This window comes from Merops nubicus, unplaced genomic scaffold (assembly GCF_000691845.1).
Source record: "Merops nubicus isolate BGI_N331 unplaced genomic scaffold, ASM69184v1 scaffold7855, whole genome shotgun sequence".
NCBI lineage: Eukaryota > Metazoa > Chordata > Aves > Coraciiformes > Meropidae > Merops > Merops nubicus.
In genome coordinates this window covers 92,959-111,255 of record NW_008610195.1, presented here as the reverse complement: position 1 = coordinate 111,255, position 18,297 = coordinate 92,959, and the positions used below count along the sequence as shown (strand labels likewise).

The following is an 18,297-nucleotide window of genomic DNA, read 5'->3' as shown; positions in this document are numbered from 1 at the left end:
TATATATATTGGTACCTGAGTGTAAAGATGAGTCTTGATCCTGAAAAGAGCTGTGCATGAGATTGATTGTGTACAATGCAAGTGGCTCCACTGTCATGAAGATGTTCTGTTCAGTCAATGTGTATGCAAATCCCTGTCAGATTAATGCCCAAACTGCCAGAACCGCAAAACATTACAGGAAAAGCCAATCATGTGTGCAAACTGGAAAAACCCAGAATAATTAATACATCTTTTCTAATATTTTCTAGTTTCAGTAAATGTAGGTAATTCTTTAAACAGGATTAATAATGATAGTTTCTTTTTCAAAACATGCCTTTCCTGACTTTAGATATTGCCCATCAGACCTAAAAAAAGTAAATATGTCTTGCATATCTGTGTTCTTACTGATCTGGGTAACGTTTAATAATTGCTGTGGGGAAAAATAATCTCCAGTGGTGCTTCAGAAACTATATATGATTTTCATAATCTGCAAAATCAGCATGCCATTTTTTCATTGGATCCAAAGGGTTCACTCCAGATGATGGGGTTTAATGATCACTTAATGTGCATGGGACTATCTACTTTTTTTCAGTTTCTTTTGCAGCATTGCAGAAGAGGAATAAGCAGTTCCCCATCGCTCTTTGTTAGAGATGCACCTGGTAGTTATAAACTTTCAGTGGAAACTTTTTGCAGTCATCCCACAGTCCTTAGTCCATCTTCTATCTGTGCCACTGGTCTCCACATTCAAACGACTGACTGAAAGACATGACGAAAACAAGTGGCTTTTGTTTCTAAGTCATTCAGTTAGGTTTTCCTTCAAGTAAAGTACGTAGCAGAAGTTAGCAAATCTAAATGGAGCTGAGATACATATGTAAGTGGTTTAGGAAAAGAGTTACTCCTGACTAAGAAATAAAATAAAATAAAATAAAATAAAATAAAGCAAATTTTCTCCATCACCCGGATGCTATAGGTCTGTGTGTGTGTGTTTTGATTGACCTCTCATCTGTAAAAGTTTGCCTCCTACTGAAATGCCACCCCAAGGTGCAGACAGGCTATCTTCTGTGCTTCCTGCTCCCATTTCAAGCACAGCGTGTTGTCCTTCAGCTTGTGGTGATTTCCAGCTTTTCTAAAGCTTGGGCTGTACTGCTAGGATGTGGCAGTTTGCTCTCCAGGTTTTTTGCCACACCAGTATCAAGAACCCCCTGCTTGGCCTCTATACAAGGTTATAGGTGCTTTAGAAATGGGAATATACTGGTCAATGTAATTTCCTTGGCTTACATGGTGTCAGGAAGATAGCCATTATTATTAAATGTGGTTGATATAATTAGCCAACTACCTAGAAAATTTTTTTTTACCTAGTGCCTTTGTTTCCTTAAAATACAGAATAAGGAATGAATTAAAATCTATTTCTATATTACTGTAAGTTCTATGTTTTGTTTTTTTTTCTTTTTTCTTTTCCTTGTAAGAAGTGCCAAACCCAGCTCAATAAAAAAAAAAAAAAAAGCCAGAGGACTGGTTTGAAGGGCGGGCACTTGGCAGGGGAAAGCAGCCGGGTGTGAGCGGGAGCGGAAGCTGCAGGTGCGCGCCAGGGAACTGAAACCAGTGCAAACCAGGAAACAAAAAAGCAATATTCAAGCTGTCCACGTCGGAGACTGCTAAGGAAACAGGCAGGTCAGGTTGGTTAATCATTACCAAGAAGAACTTACAGACGTTCACCGCTGATCATATGACAGGACCCCATCTGAGATAAGAAAACACCCATCCCAAGCAGCACGAGTTGAGAATCCTCCCTTGCCTAGATGTTCTGACACTGTTTGGCCGTGGGAGAAAAGGCTCCGCGCTCCCCCGTCGCTCCCGGAGCCGAGCCCAGCACAGCTGTTGTGTTGCTTTCCTGTTCCGAAGAGGAAGTGAGAAATTCCCTCCCAGTGCACTCCGGCCCTTGAATACTCATGCTTTACTCCGGATTCAGGAGCTGCTGGTAATGAGCTCTCACTGGGGCTCAGAGAGGAGCCTCCAGCTGTGCCAGGAGTTGTTTCATTTTGTGCTAAAGGAGGAGGAGGAGAAGAAATCCTGCAAAAATCTAAAATGTTGATGGTTCAAAAATTGGCCTAAGGGTATCACAACAGGGAAAAGTCAAAGAAAAGAAGAAGCAGAGGAAGGCACAAGGAAAGAGGATGGGAAACTTCTGTCAGAAGCATTTTGCCTGTTTAGAGCCCTACATCCCCTGCTTATTCTCGCGGCGAGACATTGAGCAGGATGAGAAAGTCGGCCAGGTCTTCACTAACCTGGCTGCAGTAAGGCACGACTTCCAAGCAGGACAGAAAGACAGAGACAGTAAGATAAGGGAGAAACCTTTACCTCCACTGCCGGGCCAGCATCTGGTGAATATCTGCAGATTTGTGGCACTCTTTGACTACGAGGCTCGCACTGAGGAGGACTTGAGCTTCCGAGCCGGGGACAAACTTGAAGTGCTGGATGCATCCCATGAAGGCTGGTGGTATGCTAGGCTCATCCTGCCAACAGGGTCAGTCTGTGCCGGCCACAAGCTCCAGGGCTACATCCCTGCCAACTATATAGCTGCTGACCAGAGCATTGAAGCTGAGCCGTGAGTAACCCACCTAACTCACACCCCAGTCTCTTTTCTGATAGGTTAAATGTGTTTGGGCTAGGAGCTTAAGGCCTTTTCTCTTGCTGCGTAGTACTCTGCCACACTCAACCTCCAGTGGTCCTACCAGTGATAGCACTAGTTGGCATGCACAAGGAAAAGATGCCGTGGTCACAGGCAGATCAGTTATAAAAGAGTGTTGGGGGGTTTGTTTTGGTTGAAATAATTTCCCTCTCTGATATTTCCTAATCACCTGTTTAAGAAGCATCTGGGAGTATTGGGTTGGTTACCACTGTGACGGTTCATTATTTCTATTTGTATAACAGTAAGCGTGTGTAAGAAGCTTCCCAGAGAGTGAAAAGATATGACCTCTTCCCCAAAGACAGTTCAACCTAACCAGCTGCAAAGTTAGCAATTAATGAGACTTTCAGGAAGCTACCTTTACATCTTTATATCTTCTGAACAAATGATGGGTGAGTCTCTAATGGAGAAACTTTTTATGGTTTCTTCTACATTTTTTGTTTTCTCTTTGGAGGCAAATATCTACACTCAAGACAAACTTAACTGGAGTAAGTACTGCAAAGGGCAAACAAATGGATATAGCAATAGAGTATAAATTGAATTTGTTAAAGTTTCACAGAGTTTAATTATGCAGCCCATGTTTTTTCTGCCCCTTCAAAGGATGTCCAGTCTTATTTAATATTCTGAACTAGAGCAGAAATCACAAAAAAAAAATCAGTTACTTGGCTCCCTAATGAAGATGAGTAAGGTCTGAGTCAGCCTGGGATGCAGAGTTACTTATATGGGTTTCAGTCAGAGGGAGTGTCTGCTGAAATAGGTCTGACTGCAGTTCCAGAGGTATGTTGTACCAAAAATTTTCAGTGTGGAAAGAAACAGCAGAAATAGCATCCATTATTTGTCTCAGAATTAATGTTGACTTCAGAGGGATGGTGTTGCAGCTTTTCAGTTAAATCTCATTTGAACCTGAAATATCATCTTCAATCTGATCTGCCCACCCCATGGCCAAGGGCTAGAAAAATTGGCTCATATATAATCATGCCAGTCTTTTATCAGGTACAGGATTTGTGCTAGATACATCTTAGGGCAACTGTAAGATTCCTTTCTAACCTGAAGACCTTAATTTCCAAAGCCTGACCAGCTGTTTCTATTTCTGTATTCAGGCAGACAACCTTTTCAGTGGTCATGTTCAAAAGAATTCTTCCAATTGCAGAAATTAATCTTCAGGGAAGGCATTTTCTGAACCACTAGAGAAATGGTGGTAGGCTCTAATTCAACACAGCTTGGCCTTTGCTCTCTTTCAAGGACTAGTTTTATTGCAAGTCATCTAAGATCTCTGTTTGCTGTTAAAACTTTGAAAGTAATTTTGCTCAGTTATACAAGAAAGTCTCAGCTCTTAAGGTCCCTCTTATCTTTCTATACCTACAGCATCAAATATGAAGTTAATCTTGCCAAAGTGTGTTGTTGCATAACCTCCAGTTTTCTCTTGTTACAGAATCAATTTTATGTTAATTTATTCTTTTTATGCACCTTTCTCTCTTTATTAATAAAGTCTAATATTTGGCAAAAGATTTTTCTTTATGTAATGTTAGGACAATGGACAAGAGGAAATGGAGAGCTTTTATAGCTCTCAGATGAAGTCATTCCTCAAAACTGATTTCTTAGTTTCATACCAAAACTGATCTAGCTATTCATGTTGTCTTTTCTCAGATTTCCTTCCAAGTCAGTTGGCTTTACTTATCTTCATGTGTATACGAGATTGTCTGCTGCCCAGCCACACACATATAGCCATAGACTAACTCAGGCTGGAAAGCACCTCTGAAGGACTTTTGAAGTAGTTGTCACAAATATGGCCAAAATAAAGTTAGACTCATTTGTTTAGATGAGCATTTCCATCTGGGCTTTTCACCCTCATGGTGAGGTTTTTTTTTTCATTGTATCCAGTTGGAATATTCCTTGCTAGTTTCCTTCAGGTATTCCCTTTCACCAGCCCTCTGCATTTCACACCTCTGTTATGCCTAGTGAAACAGTAAAAGCAACAGTAATGATGGTTTAAAGAACAAACCCTTGTTCTCCCTAAAGTAAAAGAATGAGAGTGAAAAAAAGTTACTCTACTATATCTTTAATTAAAATTCAATGCTTTAAACATATTCTATGCCCAAACACTTAATGGAACTTCCTTTATCTTTCCATTTTGGCTGTGATTAGCTGTCCCCTTTGGGATTAGCCAATTGCTCATGGCCATGAAATAGACATTTGTGGAAACAGGAAAAGTTTTTATAGCATCCTTGCATCTTTTATACCAGTTCTTGATGGTCCCAGTACAGAACTGACAAAGAATGGAAGACTTAAAGTCTCACATGCACATACCAACATGTTTATATACCATAAATTTGGAGTGTTTTGTTTATGTTTTGTAGTATTTGCCAGATACAGCTGATAAAAGGCTTTGAGTCAGTTGAATGCACATTTCCTAGCACCAGCTAGCATCTGTCTATCTGCGGAAATAACGGGAATTTTAGCTTATCTCTTGACTATATCTCCATCTTACTAGGTCAGGACAAACTGGATAAACTGTTCTGGGAAACAGACTTGATTCATGGTGTGACTCTTAGGAAGCTTGTGAAGAAAACCACACCCACCGTATGCTTTAGCACCTCATTTCAGCATCTTTGTATATAAACTGCTTAAAAAAATAACATTCATATGCATGCATGGATACTTCATAAATTCACTTAAATAAAGGGATAGAGGTGTATGAAATATTCCCTGAGTCATGTAATGACTTAGAGATGGCAGGAAAATATGGCCCTTAGAGAGGGACACAGCCAATATATGCTTGAAAACTGCATGCAGAGCAGTCAAACTTCTTGTGCCAATCATTTCAGTTTTGCCTGTAGCCTTCGAGATTATTAACAACAAAATACATCTAGGTCTTTTTTAACAATATTTTGACATGTTTTTTATTATAGAGACAATTAGAGATCAGAAAGTCCATCTGGATCTGTGTTGTTCATTCTGGCGGAAGATAATGCTAGGTAATTGCTCGTTCTCAGCAAGTGCTGCACCAGATGATTTTGTCTTCTCCTTGAAGTGTCTGTGAATGTTTTCAGGGAGAAAGGCTTTTTTGAACTTTTCCTTGGTAAGAAGGAGAATGAAGTAAAATAAGGAGGGAAATGAGAAACTTTTCTACCTTTTCCTCATTTAGATAACAGGTTTTCTTCCTGGAAGTCTCTTTGACTCTGTCCAATATGACAGGCAGTGTGGATAAGGTGGATCAATAACCAGATGAAAGGCCAGAAAGAATGTACAATATCTCCAGTCTGGGGAAAACAAAAATGAAGTGCTACTTATAACAAAGAGATTTTTCATGTATCCTTGGCTATCAGAATGTTCGAGCAAAACTGAGAAAGAATGAGATTCCTTTATTGAGTTGCTTTCCTCAGACTGAAATTAACTGGCAAAAATTGTATGCTAAAAGTGAAGGGAAGCTTTATTTATATTACAGTTTGCTAATATACTTATATTGTATAACTAACTTATGCCAAAAGTCAAACAATTTCTCTTGGCCCTATCTGGGATAGGTGAGACAAAGCAGCCAAGGAGCAGAAGCATTTATTTCGCAAACTGTAGTTACACAGTGAACTTTCACTTCATGAAGAAATGAATCTGCTACTACAAAAACATTATTTTACTTAAAATCTGACCAGAAGCAGATGGAGACTATGGAAATGATAAATTAGTAACTGTAAGACTCCTTGGTGCTTTTTTTTTTCTCTTTGCATCACAAGGACCTGTAAAAACCACAAGCCAGACAGATTTAACATTTCTAAGGAAGATTGAGTGAGATTGTATCTGCCTCCTCCCATGACTTCCGGATGCTCTTCTTTCTGGGTTTAGACACATAACATTTAGGAAAAGGGAAGCAATAAATGCAATTGGAGATACAGTCACATAATCCAACTTGCATGTCCAGCAAAGGATAATCAGAAAAAGCAATTCAACTAAAACCAAAATCTGAATTAAAAGATGTAGATTTCCTTGGCGAGGAGTGTGACCTTCCTGACTCTGCTCATTCTATGTCTATTATTCTGCACTATAAACAGGAACCATGGCAACACATTCACCTGCCCTTATTTTATTACTGCCTGTTGTTTTAACTAAACAAGAAAATGACAGAGTGCAAATTGTTATGGACAACAAATACAGCCCAGCTGTACAGTTAATTTTAATGAAACAACAATGAAAATAAAAAACCCTTCACTGTTGCTGTGACATGATTTTTTTTTTTCTAGAGGAAAGGTGGAGTATACTTGGAGTGGGCTCTCACCTGCCATCCTGATGGACTTGATGGCTGTTTATTTATAACTTCATCCCATATATTCATGCCAACATTATTGACAGAAGACTGCTGTGCTGAAGGAAGTAAATCCACACAAATTCCTAGTAGGTTAGGTCAAAGAAGATCACAGCAATTACTTTGAACTTTTGCCAGTTTCAGAAACATTCCTTATTTCAGAGAGATTTCTTGTATAGGTATTTCCCAGCTGGTGGAAACCGAGCCCCAGACCTAATCAATGAAATCTCACCAGTCAATTCCACAATGAGCTTTTTAAACAACCCTTTGAAAACATAAGTGACTTGTAGTGTTTTGTTTTTGTTTTTGTTTTTTTTTTGTCAATCTCCATAATTCCTTCACTTTCTGTGACCTGACAGCTTTAACTATTTCATACATTGACTGAATCTGAGCTATTACACGTGAATAATAAAATGTTCCCTGGGCTGACCTGTTTCAGACTTTCTGCAAAGCCAGGCTTATGGAGTTTCTTTGGTTCATGTGGGTCATTTTTCAAAGTGATATTTAGAGCCAAAATATCTAGAGGCTCTTTTCAAAATGAAACCTTAGATTCTGCTGAACACCTCAGAAAACTGAATGTAATCCACTGTGGTTTCTATGCGTGCTCTCGCTGCTTTCTCTTCTAACTCCTGTATTTTTTACAATACAAGCTTCCAAGGACACTGCCAGAATCAGCAGTGAGCCTTGTACCAAAATGAACTTGTGAAAAATCTTCATTCCTAACATGACTGCACAAAACAGTAGTAGCTTGTTCTTACATTCTTGGAATCTGTTACGTTAAGTATGAAAGCTATTCTCTTGTCATTTGTTGAAGAAAAGGTTTCTTTATCATCAAAATATGTATTTATTATAAATCTTTTAAATGGTTGTATGTGAATCCAGTTGAAATTGTTGTATGTGAACTCAACTGAAATTCCATCTCTTCTTTCAACTGATAAACTTTATGCATGTGCTTTTGTATGTAAATGCGTATGTACGGACATCCAACAGAGAAAGTTTGTAAGACTGATACTTTTAAGACCATGCAAAACAGCCCTGTGAGACAACATGTGTATTGCAAAGCCAGAAGCTCACGCTTTTGATGTTTTTTGACCTTTTGTGCATGGTATCCGAGGTACCTAAAGTTTGGAACTGCCATATGTGTTTTGAAGTGCTTCTCTTGAATTTAAATGATTGAATGCTACAAAAAGAGCATGAATTTAATCTCTTAACTTCTTTAGTTGCAGCTGAGCATGCCAGTGGTGTCTTCAAGCACACCTCAAACTTTGTCTTCATTCATACTCTTCTCTTAAATATGCAAAGATACATTGAACACAAAAGGAGATGGTTTACAGAACTGTGAAATGTCAGATTTTGTCAAGTGGCAGCAATATTTACATATCCATGTGTGTACCCATGCCAAAAAAATGTATGCCTCTGCTCAGAAAGGTGAAAGGAATTCTGGCATGGTAGATGAGCAGTTTGTGCAAACGTGTCTAATTTAGGTCACCTCTTGTCTGGCAATGTGCTTTTCTAAATATACAACATTGTTTATCCAGATTCTGAGAAATTAAGACATTTCTTCCTACCTTGCCTTTACTTGAAATTAGTGTGTACATTATACGTTATCATCATTATATACAAGTTTCCATTACCCTGTCATGAAGATTTCACAATGGATCAAGTGAAGACCAGAAACAATAACCTTCAAACTAGCAAACATAGCCAGTTAGGTTTTCTTATAGCACTGTGAAACCCAGGTGGCCTTTGCAGTGCCTTTTAGAAAAACAAAGACCATGTGCTAGTCAGGATAACTCAGCAGACTTCTTTTATGCTTTTTTCTTCAGACTCAATAGGAATGTGTTATATGTTCTAGCCTAGATTAGTTGATTTTGAGCAACGTTGCTGGCAAAAGCTTTTGCCAAGTATTGTACAATGGTTGCTGTTTCCTCAGTGTTTGCCTTTTGACAGCTCTCTATGTAGCTGCGCAGAGCTGAGTGATCTCTGAGCAGATTTAGAACTGAAAAATAGTAACCAACAGTTCAGACAGGCTAAGAATTCCTAAAGCTGTGCTGCATTTTAAACAAACTAGGTCAGGTATCTCTGTGAAGAATTATTTTGTAACATGTAAAAAGCACTGTTGGTTATAGAAGACTTTGGGGCTGAGGAGATTAAGTTATAAAAATATAAAAGATATCCTACAAGGTCAAACCAATGGCCTCTCAAGCCCTGTTATTCTGTTGCAGAAAGGATTTTCTGAAAAGTGCACAGGCCTATCCACTTTCTTTGATCTTTTCCCTTTGTACTTCACCAGAGGCTGGAACTGTTGTATAAGCAATGTCAGGGGGTACATCACTGTGGTGTCTAATTATGGACCTTTTGTCAAGTCTATTTAGTAAAAGTGTAGGTGTTGACGTTGCACAATTCTTTATTTCCGACTGTGGGCAAAGACCAAGCTATTAGGAAAAAAAAAAAACACCAAACAAACCAAACAAACCCCATAAAAAACTCATCTCTGCAGAAAGTTTTATACTTCTAAACAAGTGCTTGGCTTTTTTTTTCTGGATTGGTAGTTGCTGAGTTGTGAGGGATTAAAAAGAACAAAAAAACCCAAAACAACCCACGCTCAAAATAAATAGGCACAAAAGGAACTGGTAGCCCTGCACAGGTCACTGTGAAATTCCAGGAATGGTCCTTTAGAAACCACGCCTATCTGCCCCAGCCACCCTAATGCAGCAAAGTCAGTCTGGGCTGCAAATCTCTCTGACTTTACCTTCACAGATTTACCCATCAATTAATTTTGCTTCTTACCAAAGATCCAGAACTAAAGCTGGAATGTGTCCTATATTACCTTATAGACATTATCTTCTAACATGAGGCTATAGCAGAGATGCCTCCTGCAAACATTATAATAGTGCAGCCTTCCAGTAGTTCAAACAATACAAAATTTACATGCACTTTAATTTTAAAAGAGATTAGTAGAGAAAATGGGATTAAACAGCATTCAGATGTTTTTCTGTAATTAAATGTTTTGTGCCTTTTCAAGTTATGAGAGCAAAGTATGCATAGCAAAGAAAGGATATAATTTATTAGGTGATAGGATATTTTTAAAAAGACAAAATATGATTACATATTTACTATATGTAAGAGGAAAAACAACTGGCTTTTAAATAGTTTATATAGCACATATTTGAAGATGCTTCTTGTGTATAGAACTTTAAAAGTAATAGTAAAATGCTTTAGTTAAGAAGATTATTCTTCAGTGGAGTTTTCTTAAATGTTGGCATTCAGGGTTGCACCTCATAACTGTGGAAAAAAAATCCTTAAGAGTTATGCGAAATTAGAATGGAGGTCTACATCTTTGCAGTTTTCAACTCTCCAGACATGCCTAGAATTCATCTGGAAATAGCTTTTCAGAAGATCAAACGAAATATTGATCATGAATGCATTCATTTCCTTTATCAGTTAAACCAAATAGAAATACATACATTTTTTCCATGCTGGGACACTAATCTTAATCAATGAAAACTGGAAAAACAAAGCAGAGGATTAAATAATAAGTGATGGTTCGATAAAGGATTGCACTAATCGACATTTTCATTACTTCTGTGATTACTCTATAATCATCATAAATTTATCCGCAGTAACGTTGGCAAGCATTTTCCCTTAGCTTTCTCTCACTAAAGCAGATATATTGCTTGTTTAATTAAAAACATTTTTCTACATTTATAGCACAAATTATTTTGCACCACAACCTCACTGCAAAAGAAGGAAAAAAAAAAAAAGACATCTGAAACTCACGTGAGAATGCATATATGCCATGAATTTCAGAAAGTATAAGGCCACGCAAGCTTCTGTCTTCATTTTGAAACTACTGATCTTTTCAGTTAGTGGAAGTCTTTGTAAGGGCATATGGCAGGAGCCTCTGCTTCCCTGAGGGTATGTGGTGAAAGGAGCCATACAGAATAGCATACAGAGGCAAACCTGAGGGACACAGGAGAAGGGAGGTGGTGAGGAGGACAAGCCTTCTCAGTTACACTGACTGGTAAGCATATGCGGAGTGTCACAATGTTTCTGTTTTCAGAAAGATTACCCGAGGGCCTTGCCAATACAGAAAGGAAGGGAGGCAAACACAGAGACACTAAATATGACCAACTAATGTTGCCAGACAGTAATCAGAAATAAATCCAACCCGTCGCACTAGTTGGTGGGCTATCAAGAAATTGGAGGCAACCTTGGACTTTGTAACTGATCAGGATGCAAACCTGCAGCTCCAGGATGTAGAAAGGGGGTCTCAGGAACTATGTCAGGTGATGAAGCAAGGTTTAGGGAAAAAGGATCAGGGAGGAGCAAAGAGAGGGCAGGCAGTGATAAAAAAGGTGCTGTTCACATGTTCGCCCATAGTGGTGACATTTACTTCAGTGTCTGTTCTTTCTGTTCCTTTTATTGTATGCTTTTCCTAAACTCCTACAGATTTATGCAGGTTTAGAGGTGTGTATATATTCTCAGCCACTGACAAGGATGAATCAGTATCGATTTTATCCATAGAAAAGTCACCTGATGATTTTTGCTATACCAGAATGACAACTTCATTAGCTTGGAAAGATAATTATTAGTTTTCTGAATACCTTCAAGGAAAGAAATGAGATCTTTTGCTTATTACAGCTAAAATGTTTGAAAATTCACACAGAAGCCTCCTTTGAAGCTGACATACCTTTCTTATGCTGACATAAGGTTTACTTATGGAAGTCAAAGGTGTCTTTAGTGTGTCAGCCTTCCCATCTGACATCCTGAAAAAGTTACCTTGAAAATGAGGAGCCCATTTGGTTAAGAAATTTGTCCTCATGTGAAAGAACCATTCTGTCCTTTGGCTGAGTGCCAGACTGCCCAGTTCCTTTCCAAGTCCCCTTGGAGACAGTGTGACCTGGTTGTCCTCCACTGGAAGTCAACCTGAGATGGCACAAGTCTGCTCAGGCTGCTGGCAATAGGCTGGGGAGGTATGTGCCCAAGTGAATGTCCAAGAGAGAGCTCTGTGCCAAATGGATGGAGACATCTGCTGTGATATTAGGGTCCCATGCAGGCAAGGGGGGCTTGTTTCCGAGCGTTTCAATATTACTTCTGTACTGAGGTGAGTGTCCCTATGAGAAAAGAAAATAATTTCTCAGGAATGATTTTCTCAAGAAAATCGATTGAGTGCTTTTGGAAGCTGTAATGGTTTAAGTGAACATACGATTGAACATCTTCTTGTCCTTTTGAGTTTCCTTTAATGTTAAATCAATTCATGTTATTGGTGTTCTCTGTACCATGTTAACATTAAGGCTACCTCGAGGTTTCAACTTTGTTCCTCATTTGCTATGAACAGCAGAGTTATTGCTACTTTTCGAGTATATTATGGCAGTATATCTGTACTTTTGTTCATGTATGTGTCAACAAATGCGTACAGGTACTACCAGCATCAATGAAAGATTTTACAACATTGTTTGGAAGACTCTGTGCAACAAAAATAGGCCATTAGGAACACATTCTAATTTATTTTTTTATTTTTTTTTTTACAAAAAGGTAATTATATGGCTACATTTCATACCCAACATCCCAAAGCAATGCCTGCTAAAGACAATGGTAGCCTTTCATTGACTCCAAAGACAAGTTGCTTTAGAACAACTTTTAAATGCAATGAAGTCCTTGTTCAGGGATAAAACCACTACTGGGAACAAACTTTGATGATTCGCTTTAGTCTTTTAAAATTGAGAAATACAAGGGAATTATGTAAGAAAAACACCACAGAAAAAGAAAAGTAATATACTATCACTTTCCTCTACTGTTTATTTTCTCACATAGAAGAAATTTGGAGCACGTTAAATAATACAGCATGCAAATAACTAATATTGTGGTGAATTAATGCAAATGTTGACATTAATTGTGCAATAGCAAAGTGGAGGCTCACAGGATGAGGTTTATTTATGGAGATTTCCTCAAATTAACTCCATCAGATTTTGATTTGGTTGCTGGTTTACTATCTTTTTTCCCATTTTGCTGTGAAACTAGTATTGGGTGAGTTATGCTAATTTACAGAGCTTATGCACTTGGCTTTTTAATAACATCCCTACAGGAGAAATAGTCACTTCCCTGTCACTACAGAGTGCAAGAGTTGCCAAAGGTGCAACAGTTTGTCAACCTGAAGCAGACTCAGAGCAAATTAATTTCCATGTTTGCAGCACAGTCAGCTGCTACTATCAGCTACTGAAAAATTAATGTAGCATTATGCATAATCCCTTACAGCAGAATCACACGTCAGTACAGTTATGGCCTACTGAAGTACTTACTAAAAAGGTTTATACACAACATGTCATAGATTTTTTTAGACTAATGCCCAAGTAGTCTTTGTGTTTATGTGTACAAGACAGTAAATTTGTTCTAGACTGTAAGAGGAAGTGCCTACCTCTGTGGTGGGTTTTACCACACTTACTCACTGTTGAACTCACTTATCTAAAGAAACCCAGGCAGTTATTTACTGTAAAAGTCACTAAAACCCTGTGTCAGGCCCTTTCTTTAGGGTACAGCTTATTCTCTCTAACAAAAACAACGGAGTAATACAAACCAAAGATGTTTCTTAGACCAAAATAGACTTTAGAAGCTCAGAGTCCTTTCTGACACATCTGCTGCCCTCTTCTCACAAGTTAATCATCTCCTGCAGTTTCTTCAGCTGGGTGTCCCTGATGATTTATTAGTGCAACATGGGGCTCTTTTTGGGTCCTAGGTATACACAAGGTCAGTCTACCAGGGCAGGTGGGAGTTTCACACATCTGCTACAGTTACACTAGTGTCATTGGGACTGTGTGACGTAAGCTTCTGTTCAGCGTTAGTGTCAAGGTTTTGGCTAGCAGTAAAATTAAACCCATATTTTTTTTAAAAGGCACTATGCAATATAAGTGTGGCGAATCTGGTCCTTCAGTCTAGAAGTATAAAGCTTTTCTTCTGGCAATAACCTGCAATTTCACATCTTGTTAAAAAGTAAATGGTAGCAAAGGTTCTGCCTAATTTTGGTAGTGCTCATTTACATTCAATCCCAAAAGGATCACCTCTGTTGTAACAGTGGTATGTTCTCCAAATTACTCTATGTAAAGTAGTGTGTAAGGACCTGTGCACGTTTTATATTTCAGCAAAACAGTGATGGTGGTATGTTTAGAAATAAGTTTAAATTGCTTCATTTTAAACTAAAGATCACTTGTTTCCTGGATGAATCTATCATTTCTGTCCTGGTGCTCACATTCATGATCAAATAAGTATAGGAAGAGAGAAGGGAAAACTGGCTCCCTTCTCCTGGAAGACAGAAGCAGTGATGTTTCTCAAGACTTCTTCATTTTAATTTTGTATCAAATCAAAATTTTTAACATGGCCTGAAACAAAATGAAGAATATTGCTTGATTGTATCTAGATTTCAAATAACTTAATCCGTTCTGAATAAAACTAAAAGAAAAAATGCTTATAGTTTGATGGAAACTCCATTTGAAAACAGAATTAAAAAAAACCTTTAAATATGACAGTTTTTCAAATTGAGTAACTTCACAAGTTAGGCTATAATATTTTCTCTTGAAAATATATGGAGAAGTATAATTTAATTTTCTTTCCCTTCTTTTTTTTTTTTTTTCTTCTATGTCTCTTCCATTATGACCTCTTATATTCTGCCACCTCACCAATAAAACCCTCTACAGTCTAACAGAAATTTAGTATTTATGGAAAAATGCCAATCAGTCAGCTCTAATCTGTTGACAAGAACATTAGCAAAATGTTATCCAAAAACCAAGAGCAAATTGGGATTGATTATTTTCCAAAACTGTGTATTTTGCATTGTAGTGGTTATTTAAAGAAAAATCACTCTGTTGATCTCAAAATATGGAAAATACAGTGGAACTTGTGGTGTGTTGCTCTAGACAGACTGACACTTTCAAACACACAGGCAGACTTGTACTTACATACGTAACCAATGCTGCTCTGTCATTTTGGTAGATCTCTGCCACTTACATAATGTAGAAATAAGCCTTAGTTTTTCACAGCTATTCATATGTTCTGTGTTTTCCCCTGTGGAAAGAAAAACAGACTTATTCCACCCACTGTCATTGTGAAAAGACTCAGAAGCTCCAGGTCCCACATATGATGCATGTGGACAGTCTTCAGTTCAGTTGGTGATAAGTTTATTCAACAACAAGGATCTGAGCAATATACATGACTCAGATCTTTACGCATGAAGTGAATTCGTTGTGGTTGTGAAAGATTGTGTTCTGCCCTGCATAACCGTGCCTGAAAACCTGAATTTCCAGTTTCACTTGAAGGAAACTAGTTTCTGATTGTAGTAAATAAGTAATCAGAACTGAGCTGAGTCAGGTCCTTTCTGCAGTATGTTAAGATTTTAACTGATTTACCGATGTTTTGTAAACATTTTTTCAAAGACTTTGTCTGACTCACTTGTTGCTGATGGTACTTTAGTGAGTAAGTTTTAATCCAGTACATTTAGTGATGATCTCTAGCCTGTAAGTATATGATGAAAATGAATGTTAAAGTGTTCTTGTGGCAAGGACAAACCTGAGGGATGTGATGAACTGAGAAAGGGAAAAGGAAAAGATCTGTAAAGATCAACCTTTACAGTGAGAGTTAGTCTGTGAAATTGGTTCAAGAGATATTCTGTGACTGAAATTGTTGCCAGAGACGCATGCCCTGCATCAGCAGGATAAGCTGGAAAACAACATTTGCTGAGCAAGTGCAGGAGCTCAAGCAGCAGCTCAAGCAGCAGCAGGTTATAGCCCTTAGGCAATAAATCCAGTCCTCAGTTTTGTCTTGTCCTTATTTTCTCTCTGTCATCGCCTGTTAGCTCTGACTTTCTCCCTTCTCTTCCTCCATCCACTTGATAATATTCTACAATCCTCTCTGCTTTTAAATTTTATTATCCTCTTTTCTCCCTCCCTTCTGCAGTTTTATATGCATTCCTTTAACTGTTATATTCCTTTAACTATTAAAACTTTGTCCTTATCCCATGCATCCTTTAGCATCTGATAATAAATGACAGTGAGAGATAAACAGCATTAGAAACAATTCCAGGAAAGCCTGCAGAAGGAAGTAAAAAGGGAGAGCTCTATTTCCAAGGGACCTGAATGCCAGTCTTACATTTCTAGCCTCTGCACAGTGAAAGTCTGCAAGTCCTAGAATAATCTTAGACCCTTCACTATGTAAATGCTTGTGCCATATCTGGGAAGGCTTCTGCTTTTGAAAATGCTCATGAAAGGAATCTTTTGCGAGTTTTCATCTTCATGGTTTACCCTGATTACAGATTTTTTTTTCTTTTTCTTTTTTTTTCCCCAATGCTATCATCTGGTTCACTGTAGACTATAAAGGGAAGATGGAATGAGTTAGTGCTCATTTCCCACGCTCTCCTTCAAGCATGCAGTTCGTCATTTATAAAGCACATCTGTTTCTTAACTATGTTATATCTGGAAGGCTTTCATCTTTGCAGTGATATTTCCTAATTTCTTGAAATGTCAACTCTTGGAGAAATTATATTACTTCATTAGTCTTATAATTAAGGCAGCCTAATGTTTTCTATCAAAAGAGCTTGCTTAGTTGTTTATAGTTTTTCCAGGCTTTACCTGGTCAAATGTGAATTTTCCAGGGTTGATCCCAGGCACAAGCTGCCTCTTTCTTTCCCTGAAAGCAAAAAATGTGGCTTGGGACAATATGAGAAATCCTTTATGCATGTACTTTGGAGGAATGACTGGATAATTGGTAGGGGAGACTGCAATATTAAAAGTGGGCTTTTTAGCTATCTAAGAAAACTTTGTTTTAAATTAAACAAGCCTTTGAAAATGAATTTGAACTTTATATGTGGTAACCAAACATATGCATTAGAAATTTGACAGCTGCCTTCCATATTTTTAATACTTTGGGATAACCCAGTGAGTGCTTGGAGCCTTTCTCTCAGCTTCGAGAGGACACATTGGTGGCTCTCTTGGTAAACTTTTGTCCCTGCTTCTGCACTACTGTTTACCCACAGCAGACTGCAAACCTGTCATGGATATAAAGCTGGCTCAGCAACCCTCTTTGTCCTGCATGATGATGGCAGTGAAGAGTGGTGCACGCAACCCTGTTCAGGTTTCCATGTGCTGAGTAAGGATAGTGGTCACAGGATGGTCATATGATGTAAGTAATTGAATAAGAACCTGGAGGATCTCTCTGTCTCTCTTTCTCTCTCTTTAGCTTTCCTTGCATCTACTCTTGTCTTCTGAGCCACAGAAGTTAGCAGCTACTGGTCTCCAGATAAACTACTACATACTGCACAATGCCAAATTTCCTGAAAGGTAGGCCCTATACGTTTCATATTGGGCATCGAAAATCAGTAGAAAATGCATATAATATTGTATTGCCTTAGTCCCTTTCATTGATTTTTAGCCACTGTAAAATATATTTTACAAGCAGAAGTGCCACAAAAATAAATTCATAAATGTTAGTGAAGCATTCAGATATTATAGTCATGTACACTATAATAGAAACTGCTAGGAAATTAGCCATTCATGTAATTTTCTAACTTGTATTGAAAGCAGAGACTAAACAATGTACCATAAATAAACTCTATCTATGTAATGACAAAAAAAAAAGAGAGGGTAACTATGAAGTGAGCAGCATTCTTATTAACACTGTAGGAAACACTGGATGTGTCCATGTAATTAAAGATGGTATGATACTGGATTTTCCTGAAAATGACTGAGTTGATGCCATGAAAGTGATATTAATATTGTCATCCCCTAACTTTTGGGTTCTTGAATTTGCAGCTACAGCTTTCCAAGGCTGTAGATTTTATATACTGTTGAAGATTTTCTTTCTTTGTTTTAATGATGGCACAGCTTTGTGCATTCCAGAAGAAACTGGGATATATTTGGTTTCACTATATATGCTATTCAGTTTTCACTGTCCTCACACAAGATTTTTGCTCTAGTTGTGGTAATTGTTTGCTCTTTTCAGCCTAAGAAACCTTTACTTCTCCCCATAGCCAAGTACTACAGACACAGTTAACACACTTTAGTTAATCTTTTGGAGGGCCAGCTAACCTGTTAATCATCGTTTCTTCCATAACAGAGACTTCTGGTTGGGAACCACAGCAATTGCAACAAACCCTCCCAACTGCTGAGATTTAGTAGTCTTATGAGCTTTACCTTTATATGAGAGGATAAATCCCAGTTGCAAGCACTTACAAAAAATGAAAAGTGAAATGCTCTCAGTGCCACAAAGTGCTGATCCAGGATAGGGCCATGCTGTCTATCTGGTTATTTCTGAAAATAAATTTCATGTGAATGATTTCCTGATATTTCTTTCC

The 18,297-nt window shown here is 38.1% G+C and overlaps 1 protein-coding gene across 1 annotated transcript in view; it reads left to right on the top strand.

Annotated features, from left to right (window-relative positions):
* The first annotated feature begins 2,153 nt into the window (after positions 1 to 2,153).
* The window catches only part of FRK (fyn-related Src family tyrosine kinase), a 50,105-nt gene continuing 33,961 nt past the window's right edge, over positions 2,154 to 18,297 (top strand). Inside the window, exon 1 of the mRNA XM_008940826.1 lies at positions 2,154 to 2,584. Coding sequence (XP_008939074.1) covers positions 2,154 to 2,584 — 431 coding nt within the window. The remainder of the gene's footprint in view (positions 2,585 to 18,297) is intronic.